Raw genomic sequence first — 10978 nt, 5'->3', positions numbered from 1 at the left:
AAATTTAGGGCAAAACCGGCTCCGTGCCTATAATGTTTAGTTTCCTGGAGAGGAAACAGGTTTGAACTTGTTTCACCTGACTGTAGCTATTCCAGAGCCTATACTTTAATATCCAGCTGTGATTCCATTTATTTCTTTGTTTTTGGGTAGAGCTGCCTTTCTCTGGGTCATTTGCAACATGAGTGTTTTAAAGACAGAGTACCTCCCTGATTCTTTTCCATTCTGGTTTGGAAAAGATGATGGTTTTTAGTGGCCTGGAGGTATTTTCTAAATGTCTCCACAGTCTCCAGATGGAGCTCCTTGTCTGGGATTGTAGTGGTATTTCTAATCCTAGTTGACTCTGATGAGGCCAAGTTCCAGATACACTAGTTTGGTCACTAATTCTGACACTGCTGCCAAGACGGGTTGTGGAAGTTGTGACAGGCTCCTGTCCTCAGGCTGCTTGCCTTGGTCCTGCACCATTGCAGAACCTCTTGGTCTGTGGTTGACCGTGCTTCTGTTTTCTTACAGCTGGTTGCAGAAAGGAAAATTGATAAAAACCTACTTCCGCCCAAAAAGATAATTGGGAAAAACTCGAGAAGCTTGGTGGAAAAGAGAGAGAAGGATCTGGAGATCTACCTGCAGACGCTCCTGGCCACCTTCCCTGGTGTGGCCCCCAGCGTGCTGGCCCACTTCTTACATTTTCATTTCTATGTAAGTTCCTCCTAGTAAGTCCCCTTGCAAGCCTGCAGCCACCACAGCTCAAGGCATAAATCAGTGTTCAGTCTTAGCTTTCAGGAGAGGTGGGCTGGGGTTTGACCCCGAGGTTAGAAAGATGTAGGAACATCACCGGGGTGGGGACGGGATATGGGCAGGAGCATGTTTGTTGACAGATTTGCTCTAAATTAGCCTGTAGCCACAGACAGGTTTTCCTTTACCACATGGCATTTTGTTGAGCAAAAACAGCCTGTGGGTGTTGAAGCTAGTTTTCCGTCCAAATGGATGCGGGTAGATTAGAAACAGCTGACACCTGGCACAGACTATCATTTCGTTGTTGGTTTACAGCTCAGGACTAAGGAGTCAGGCTGTGTCAGCAGAATATTGCTATCTGAGGGCATCTTCAGGGTCCAGGGTGCCGAGTGTCCGCAGATAGATAGACTGCAGTATATGCCCTGGAGCGGCTCTGTACTCCCTTTGGATAGAGGAACAACTTTCATGGGCTGCTGGTGACAGGACGAGCTGTCACACTTCACACAGGGAAGTTCAGCTGTGTGAAACTCAAACATTGAAAACAGCTAACAATTCCACTTCTTCGAATTTATTCTAGTGGGGGAAAGTCAGGCCACTGTGAAAAGGATATAGGTATGGGTGGCTCAGTTGGTGGCTAAGTAGGTTGAGAATCTGACTCTAGATTTCGGCTCAGGTCACGATCTCACTGTTTGTGGATTCACACTCCGCATTGGGCTCTGTGGTGGCAGTGTGGAGCCTGTTTGGGATTCTCTCTCCCTCCCTCTCCCTCCCTCTCCCTCCCTCTCTCCCCCTCTCTCCCCCCCTCTCCCCCTCTCCCTCCCTCCCTCCCCCTCTCTTTCTCTCACTGCCCCTCCCCAGCTCGCCCATGCCTGCCCCCCTTCTCTCTCAAAGTAAATTAAAAAAAAAAAGGAAAAGAAAAGAAAAGGATATAGGTACATTCCAGGATAGTAGCAAAATACTGAAGACTATCAAAAGTCCAGTGGAGGCGGTTTTTTAAAAAATCACAGGATTTTTGATCATGTAATTGGATATTCTGCTAGAAAATGATGGTGTAGCTGTGGATTCATTGACAAAGGAAAATAAGTATATTACTATATGAAATGAGAAGGCTATAAAATGGTCCTGTTTTTGAAAATAGGTTTATGTGGGAATATTTGTCCAGGAAAATTCTGAAAGATCATATACCACAATACTAAGAGTCATCTCTGGGTGATAGGTTTTTGGATAATTGACATTTAATCGTTTTCTCTCTACGTGATGAAGATATGAAAGAACCCATTCCATTTTCAGGCTTATCTTTTAGGAAGGGACCTGTAGGTTGTGGCTTTAAAGGCTCCAATAATGTTTAAAACACAACTTTCTTGAAGTGCTTTCAGAGTAGGACAGTTGAACCTTTCTTGGAGTGCTAGATAGAGCCTGGAAATTTGGTGATAACGCTAGTATTGGGTCACTAAGCTTGGAGGGGCTGTGAGGAAAAAGGGTGACATTTACAGATGGCATGTATCTATATAAATGCTTTGGATTTTATTCAGCATATACCAGTAGTGTATGTGGCTAGCAGTTTCCTGTTGTAGGTATTTTTTTTTTTACATTTTCTTTCTGTATGTGAGGAAAAATTTCCATTCCTTATGGGAGTTTTTCAGAGAAACTATCGGTTAGTATTTTAGGAAATGCTGTTCTTTAAGAAAGCTTTGATTAGTCATTAAAGGCTAAAACTTGATAAGCAGCCCTTTGAAAGTATAATTCATTAGTTAAGACCTAGGCCTTTGAGGAACAAATCTCCTGGCTATCTCAGGTTTGCCCAGCTCTGAGCATGGAAAGGCCTGGGCTGCTCTTCTGAGATAGGTTTGCCTGAGGTAGGCCTGGGCTGGCCCACATCTGAAGTTCTGGTTTGAGGCATGCTCTACCGTTTGGAACATATCGGACATATTAAAATTACTGTTATCACAAGGGCCCATGGGAGTGCCTGGGTGGCTCAGTCGGTTAAGTGTCCAACTTCAGCTCAGGTCATGTTCTCGCAGTTTGTGAGTTCGAGCCCCTCATCGGGCTCTGTGCTGACAGCTCAGAGTCTGGAGCATGCTTCGGATTCTGTGTCTCCCCCCTCTCTGCTCCTTCCCCAGCTTGCTCTCTGTCTGTCTCTCAAAAAATACAAAATAATAAAAAATTAAAAAAAAGAAGGGCCCTGGGTTGTATACATGCAAGGATTTTAAAAAAGTAATTGACCCATCATTACCTTAAATCCTGGTTTCTCAGCCGTGGCACTGTTGACCTTTGGGGCTGGATGATTGTCATGAGGATTGTCCTGTGCACTGCTGAGCAGCATCTCTGTACTCTGCCCCCTGGACGCCAGTAGCCGCCCCAGGTTGTGACAACCAAAATGGCCTCATGCATTGACAAATATTCCCCTGAGGGACAAAATTGCACCTGGTTGAGAACCACTAGATCTTCAAATGAGTTTGAACAAAAGGACCTGAAAGATTTGTCAGCCTTTTCTGTAGGCTGGATGCTCTAAAGGGAATGTTTCTGCCGACCTTTGTCCCATCAGCATCCTCACTGAAATTGTTCCCAACGTGTTCCACTTCTTGTGGGGCTGACGTTGGACAGGTCTGGCTCAGGGAACCCTACTTGTCCTGAGCCTGGTTTTTTGGTTTTTTTTGTGGTTTTTTTTTTTTTTTTTTTCGTTAAAATAGAATTCACATATCATAGAATTCACTCTTGTAAGGCATACAGTTCCTTGGTTTTAGTATATTCACATAGTTGTGTGGATATCACCACTGTCTAATTCCAGAACATTCATCATTCTGAAAAGGAACTGTGTACCCATCAGTAATCACTGATGTACTTTCTGTACCCCCATGGATTTGCCTATTCTGGACATTTCATATAAATGGAATCATACAAATGTGGCCTTTGTGATGGGCTTCTTTTGCTTAGCATGATGCTTGCAAGGTCCATTTGTATTGTACTCTGGTCCTTTTTTGGCTGAGTAATATTCTGCTGTTTAGATGTACGACATTATCTTTCAGTCGACGGACATTTGGGTTTCCACGTTTTGGCTATTATGCATAATGCTGCTGTGAACATTCACATATGAGTTTTTATATGGACCGTATATTTTCCTTTCTGTTGGGGATATATAAAGAGTGGCATTGCTGGGTCCTGTGGGGAGCTGCCAAAATTTTTCCACTTGACATTCCTATCAGTAATATACAGGCTCTCTTCCCCCTACATCCTTGTCGAACTTGGTACTGTCCACTTTTTTTGATAGCCATCCTAGTGGGTGTGAAGTGGTGTCTCCTTATTTTGATTTGCATTTCCCTAATGAGGCTGCCTCTTTTCGTATGCTTATTTGTCATTTGTACACTGTCAGTGGAGAAATGTATTCGGATATCCTTGGCATTTTATTTTTTCATTTTTAATTAAAAAAAATTTTTTTAATGTTTGTTTATTTTTGAGAGGGGAGAAAGGGAGGGGCAGAGAGAGGGGGAGAACAATACGAAGCAGACTGCAGGCTCTGAGCTGTCAGCACAGAACCCCATGTGGGGCTCAAATCATGACCTGAACCGAAGTCAGACACCCAAACCAACTGAGCCATCCAGGCGCCCCTCCTTGGCACTTTAAAAAATTAGGTTACTTGTGTTTTTGTGGTTGAGTTTTAGGAATTTTTTAAATATATTCTGGGTATTAGACCCTTATCAGAAATGTGATATGTAAATATTTTTCCCATTGTGCAAATTGTCTTTTCATTTTCTTGGTACTGTCCTTTGAAACACGAAAGTTTTAGATTTTGATGAAGTTCATTTCATCCATTTTTTTTCCTTTGGTCACTTATGTTATTGACGTCCTTAGAAAGCATGGTCTAATCCAAGATTACAGAACTTTAGAGCTTTGTTTTCTTCTTCTAAGACTTTTATGGTTTTAACTCTTATATTTAGGTCTTTCATCCACGTAGAGTTAGTTTTTGTTTATCGTGTGAGGAATGAAGGGTCCAACTTCATTCCTTTGCAGTGTGGATTTTGATGGCAAGGCAAGAAAGCAGTTCATCTGTCTGTGGCCAGCTCTGAGCCGGAGAACCCAGGGGCTGGGGCAGCCCAGCCGCCTGTGTTGCAGTGAGTGGGTGGGTACACCTCGGCACTGGGCCTGTTGCTGTGCTGTTTCCCTCCAGAATAGCTGTGGCTCAGTACTCCTGGAACTCTCAGTGACAAACCTCATCCCAACACCCCCCAAGCAGAGGTTTTCAAATTCAGTGAAATGGAATCTCACAGAGAATTTTAGCACACCATTTTGAGGCAGGATGTCAACCAGTGGACTTAGGAGGCAAGCCGCTTCCTGACTGTTTCTTCTGAGTCAGTCATTTGACCTCTCTGTGTCTCAGTCCTTCCTTTGTAAGCTTGGGGGTGATGTCCCCCAAGCTTGAGAATTGGTGGAGACCGTGCAGTGAAGGTAAAGAGCCTGGAAGAGCAGTGGGCCCATGGGGGCTCACCAAATGCCATCCATTGCTGGCTGCCCTGGTAAGGAAAGGCATCCAATTTTTGTCAAAGGTGGCATTTCTGTCATTTTCTTATTTTAAAGCCAGTTGTCTAGGACGAAGGTGCTTTATGAAATTTGAAATCAGGAGCTCTGATAGGACTGTTACCACCTTAACATCAGCCTTAGTATCCGCATCCATTCTTTGTCTCAGTGGCAAGGTACTGAGGCTGTGAGTGGTAGCAGATTTCTCTGCAGCATCCTTATGGTCTTGGAGCTCTCCCCAGTAAATATTTAGCCTTGAATGTCTCAGTGGGGGAATTTTTACTTAAAGCCGAATTGCACATAACATACCTGTCTCCTGCTAGAATGCCTCATCACAGTCATGAAATAAGAGCTATATAGGGCCCGCCAACCCTTAGCATGTGTGTGAGTGAACCACGTAGTGACATGTGATGGCGTCCCTTGTTTGTGCCCTGCTAACAAGTACTCTGTGCTCTGCCCAAGCAGAAGCGTCGGACTGGTCTGGGGTTATGTCTTGAGCACAGGCACATGTGCTGTGGGGTGCACTGGGTCGCAGGGTGCCACGTGCACAGACGTAGCTTTTGATCTACAGCCTGACTAGTTTGTGGCGCGTTTGTGTGCAGCTCACACTGCTGCCTGAGGGCGTACACCAACACGTGGTCCTGGTAGGCGGCTGATTGACTGGTCTAGCACTCATTTAGGGATGGTTGTTAATGGTTTTTAAACATACCTAATTTTACTGAAAAATGTTTTGAGGTATAAAGAATGTCTTTTTTTTAAAACTGCATTTTGGGGGGGCGCCTGGGTGGCGCAGTCGGTTAAGCGTCCGACTTCAACCAGGTCACGATCTCACGGTCCGTGAGTTCGAGCCCCGCGTCGGGCTCTGGGCTGATGGCTCAGAGCCTGGAGCCTGTTTCCGATTCTGTGTCTCCCTCTCTCTCTGCCCCTCGCCCGTTCATGCTCTGTCTCTCTCTGTCCCAAAAATAAATAAACGTTGAAAACTGCATTTTGGGGTGCCTGAGTGGCTTAGTCAAGTGTCGCGGCTCTTGATCTCGGCTCAGGTCATAATCTCCCATTTTGTGAGTTCAAGCCCTGTGTCAGACCTTACACTGACAGCACAGTCTGCTTTGGATTCTGTCTCTCCCTCTCCCCCACTCACACTCTCTTTCTATCTCTCTCTCTCAAAATAAAGAACTGTAAAAAAAAAAAAAAAAAGCATCTCAATTCAGACATTTGTGGCACCCCAAAGCACTTTAGGTCCCCTCCACCCAGATTGGGTGAGGTGTGTGGGAGTCACCTTTCCCTTCAGGTGACCTAACAGAATCGGCAGTGGCTTAGATGGGGGGGGGGGGGGGGGCACTGAACCCCATCCCCACCCTCCCACACCAGGAGAAGGCCTGATTCTGCTCACCTTTGCTCTGCACACAAGGCTACAGCTTAACCAGAATACTCTTAGGAGGCCAGCAAAATGCTTCTGTTAGGAGACTTGAACTCTCAATTTAGGGGCCAAGATGTTCCTTTTTTCCTGTCCCATGAAGTCTCCCCAGATGAAGATGAGCCTGGGAGACAAAGTGTTGCAGCAGTGTGCACTTCCTGTGCCCCAAAGAGTGGGAAAGAAATTGTCACATAGTTTGCTGCTTAGATTGCCCCGAAGTAAAACCCCTGCTCTCTGCTTAGCATGAGCCCTTGGCCCTCACTCTCTCTCTCAGCTTTCTGTGTTTTCTGGAAATGCCAGCCTTGTCCTATTGGCAGGGTTGGCATTGAAGCCAGCTGCCCAAAGAAATGCAACATTATTAGGTCAGATGGAGGGCAGGGAGCCCTTTCTTGCAGGAGACCTTTGGGATCCCCAGGGTCACTACTAGCACAGGTCAGAGAGTTGCTGCTCAGGAACCTGCCTCTTTCAGGACTTACCAGGTGATGCTCAGGCAGCAGACTTAACTTAGAGATGGGCTGTGGCTCTCAAAACTATTGGCAGAGAAACGAGCCTTTGGACCATTCCAAGCTCTTTCTAATCTTCAGTTCTTCACAGCAGTCAAGGAAATTATAACGGAGTTTAAGTTGTTGCAAGAGACTGAAGTTGAACTTCACCATGAATGGAAAGCCTCTCTCCTCCCTAGCTGGAGCCCTGTCCTGCTCAGAGCCTGTGTTGTCCTGGTGGCCCCTTTTCATCTGACCTTTCGTCTGCTGGGGCCACATTTGCTCATTTTTCTCCCTTGGGCTTTTTGTCCATTTGTGATGCCAAAGGGGCTTATTCTCATAGAATGTGTAAACTGAATTTTAAGCAGCTTAAAGAAATAAACACATTTTAAAAAGCCAGTATAAGGTACTGAAAGAAAAATTAGAGGAATATTTATATAATCCTGGGGTTGGGGAAGAGCCCTGAAGTCACGAAGAAAAAGAAGCACAGATTAAACAACTTTTATAAAATGGAAAAATCTCTGTGTCAGGAAAACTGCCACAAACAAAGGTAAAAGGCATGCACAACAGGAAGAAGATACAGCATATAAACAACTTTAACATGTCCATCATGTATGAAAGGTAAGGGCACAGACAAACTACAGAGAAAAACAAGAAAAGGACATTCTGTCTCCAATCTGGTGCCTATTGAGTCCCATAAATATGTGAGTCGCATGTCCCGGTGGCAGAGCTGTTCCCATGAGTTACGAAGGCAACTGTGTGGCCTCCATCTGGGCCTGTTTACCAGAAGGCTGCCATCTGTCAATTTGTTAAAATTCTTACCTGCAGGATTTGCAGCTGGGGGGCCCTACTGTCCCCACAATTATACACAAAAGCACTGAGGCAGTTGGTGACGTACAGAGAGAGCCTTCAAGGCCAAATGACTGTGCTGCTTTTTGGCCAATTTCTATAAAATTGGAGAATACGGCACCTCTCCACCTCAATTTTCTCATCTGTGAAACAGAGTTCATAATGCCATCTTCCTCACATGGGGCATTGGGGAACCTGAGTGTGCCAGTATGCAGTAACTGCTCAGGGGGTTCAGACCCCAGCATACCAGCTGTTATATGACTGTGGGTTTAGCCTGTCAGGCCTCATTAAAGAAGTCCTTTCCTGCCTCTTCTGTATGAATTTGGGGCCAAGTGGACTGGTGCAGGGCTTGCTGGATAAGCACAGAAAGAGAGCAAGTGCTCACTTGGAATGTGAAAGAAAGTAGAAACGGTCCCTTGTAGAAGAAATAGGACTTTCTCTCTGTCACACCGTCTCCTAGGATCTTCTGGGGCCAGTTTTGGGAGCTGCTGGCTTCCCAGCTGGGTCTCTGCATAACCAGGCTTTGCTGGCCTCCTGGGCCTTGTGTGTGAGCCAGGGCCTGTGTGCTGAGAGTCACCACAATAGTCTGCTTTCCATTCTGCCTTTGAGGTGACATTCCAAATATCCACAGAACTGGAAATATTCACTTTCCTTTCCTGGGCACTTTGACTTCTAGTTTACTTTCTCTTTTGTTGTATATCATAATCTTTTTTTGTTACATTAACTTTCTAGAGAGCTGGCGTTGCAGCAACAGAGGTGGGTAGATAGCAGGGGATGTGTGCGTCCCAGTGACTGGGGCAGGGGGACTTCCTAACTGTGAGTTCTGTTTTCTCTGCAGGAGATAAATGGCATCACCGCAGCACTGGCTGAAGAGCTCTTTGAAAAAGGTATGTGGCCAGGAGTCCCTGAAATACTGTGTAACTCACCCAGCCCTGTTAGGCAGCTGGGGACCCAGGGTGGCGCAGAACTCCGCCTACATCTGTTGTGCTGGGCTGATGAGTCCCAGCCAGGGCCCACCTCCCTGGGGTTTTGCCCAAATCCCTGGATCTGGTCCACAGCTGAGCCTGCCTGTCTACTTGCCCTGTGGGCAGCCAGGTCCAAGAAGCTATGGACCTTACCTTAGTACTCTTTTGAGTCTCTGTGTTGGGGGCTAACCCCAGGCTCAGGATCTAGTCCGAAGCCCTGAGGTGGAGTTCTGGAAGGTAGGTGGCAATGCTGCCCTCTTACACCTGGTTTGTCCTTACCTGAAAGAGGTTAGACGTCAAACAGAAGCCAACCCGGGGTCGTGGCCCTGCCAGAGAGCATAGTAACAGTAGCTGACGTGTAATGAGTGTTTCCCATAGTTTAGCCCTGTGTTGGGCATCTCACTGCCTTCCTTCCGGGATGTGCAGATGAGGACACTGAGAATGAGAAGCCTGGGAACCTGCTTCAGGGTACATGGCTGGGAGGAGCAGAGCAAGGACCAAGTGCCAGTCTGTCTGGTTGAGAACCCTGCCTCCTCACAGGTGCTGCACTGGGCTAGCACCTTAGGCCTCCCCTGATCACAGAGTGTTTGCACAGTAGAGGTTGTAGTGTGAGTCTGCTGCCCGAATGCCGCCTCGCATCAGCTTTATCCCAGCTCAGTGCCTCAGATTTTGACTCGGCCTCGCCTCCTGGAGGCTCCCCAGCCACACATTCTCATGTCCCTTCCTTTGTAATCACGTGTCCTGGGTCTGCCCTGTGCCCACGTGAGCTCAGGACCATAGCTTTGTCCTGAGGGTGCTTGCCAAGTGCTTGTTAACTGTTGGCCAGGTGGGCAGGTGCCCTGGCTGCACAGTGGGGCTGGTGCTGGATGCTCACCCTGTGGGGCGTGGCTGTTGCAGGAGAACAGCTCCTGGGGGCCGGAGAGGTCTTTGCCATCGGGCCCCTACAGCTCTATGCGGTCACCGAGCAGCTACAGCAGGGAAAGCCCACGTGTGCCAGTGGGGACGCCAAGACTGACCTGGGGCACATCCTGGACTTCACCTGTCGCCTTAAGTACCTTAAGGTAAAGCTGTGGCAGCTTGGTAATGGAGAGCCACTCCGTTGTGGGCACGTAGCCTGTGTGAGGCATAACAGCTCATTGGCTGGCAGCATGTGTGAAGGTGGCTGAATGGGCCCTGGGAGAAGGAAGGCCATCTTGGGTGTTCTTGACACTGTGCTTCTGGCTGTGAGCACCAGGGGGCGTTGTGACCCAGTGCCCCCTCGCTCAGAACCTCGGCTTTAGCCTGCTTTGTTGACCATGCATGTGGTGAGTGGAGGTGCGTGCCTGCTGTGAGTCACGTTCGGCAGCTGCTGCAGCACTGCCTCGTGAATGTGGCTGGGGAGCAGTTGCAGCAGCATCCCTAATTCAAGCCCTTTCTCTGGCCACAGGTTTCTGGCACAGAAGGACCTTTTGGGACTAGCAACATTCAAGAGCAGCTCCTGCCTTTTGATCTGTCAATATTCAAGTCTCTTCATCAGGTGGAGGTAAGGCCCAGGAGCCCTGGAGTTTAAGCAGGGCTGAGCCCATGTGGGTGTGGTCTTGCATCTGATCATCTATAGCTGGAGAGTGTCTGGATTTACCCATAAGGCACTGTTTTCGCATTTGTCAGTATGTGGCAGACTCTGTCTGGGGGGAAGTCTGGCCTACCTGAAGGTAGAGAGAGAGGGGCCTCCACTGCCCTCGGCTGGTCTGCGTGTCTCCACTCCGGGCACAGGCAGCATTTGGACAGGACAGAGTACCAGTGCTTTGGCTCCCTCCTTCCATTGCTGGAGCTCAAGTGCTGGGGGTGCACCCTGAGGGTCTGGCAGAGGGCCTCTGCCTCCCAAGTCTGTGCCTCCCAGGGCAGGTTGGCAGAGGGCTTGGAGGGCTCTCTGCTCTCTGGTGTGCCCACGCCTGATGCTTTGTATCACTCCCTACTAAATCCTGGGCTCACGATGCCATTTTGTTAACATTTTTTTAATGCAAGGGGACCCAGTAACAAATTTAAAA

At 47.6% G+C, this 10978-nt stretch overlaps 1 protein-coding gene across 2 annotated transcripts in view; it reads left to right on the top strand.

Moving 5' to 3' along the window:
• Positions 1–10978, top strand: part of NISCH (nischarin) — a 33299-nt gene that overhangs the window by 2619 nt on the left and 19702 nt on the right. For both annotated transcript variants that reach the window (XM_040454879.1, XM_040454880.1), the window contains exons 3-6: positions 511–693; positions 8825–8873; positions 9849–10012; positions 10378–10473. In XM_040454879.1, coding sequence (XP_040310813.1) covers positions 511–693; positions 8825–8873; positions 9849–10012; positions 10378–10473 — 492 coding nt within the window. The remainder of the gene's footprint in view (positions 1–510; positions 694–8824; positions 8874–9848; positions 10013–10377; positions 10474–10978) is intronic.

This window comes from Herpailurus yagouaroundi, unplaced genomic scaffold, assembly GCF_014898765.1.
Source record: "Herpailurus yagouaroundi ecotype Mexico unplaced genomic scaffold, PumYag 213, whole genome shotgun sequence".
In the NCBI taxonomy this organism is placed as follows: Eukaryota; Metazoa; Chordata; class Mammalia; order Carnivora; family Felidae; genus Herpailurus; species Herpailurus yagouaroundi.
Note: the sequence above shows the minus strand (reverse complement) of the source record. Positions and strands in the feature narration are given on the sequence as shown.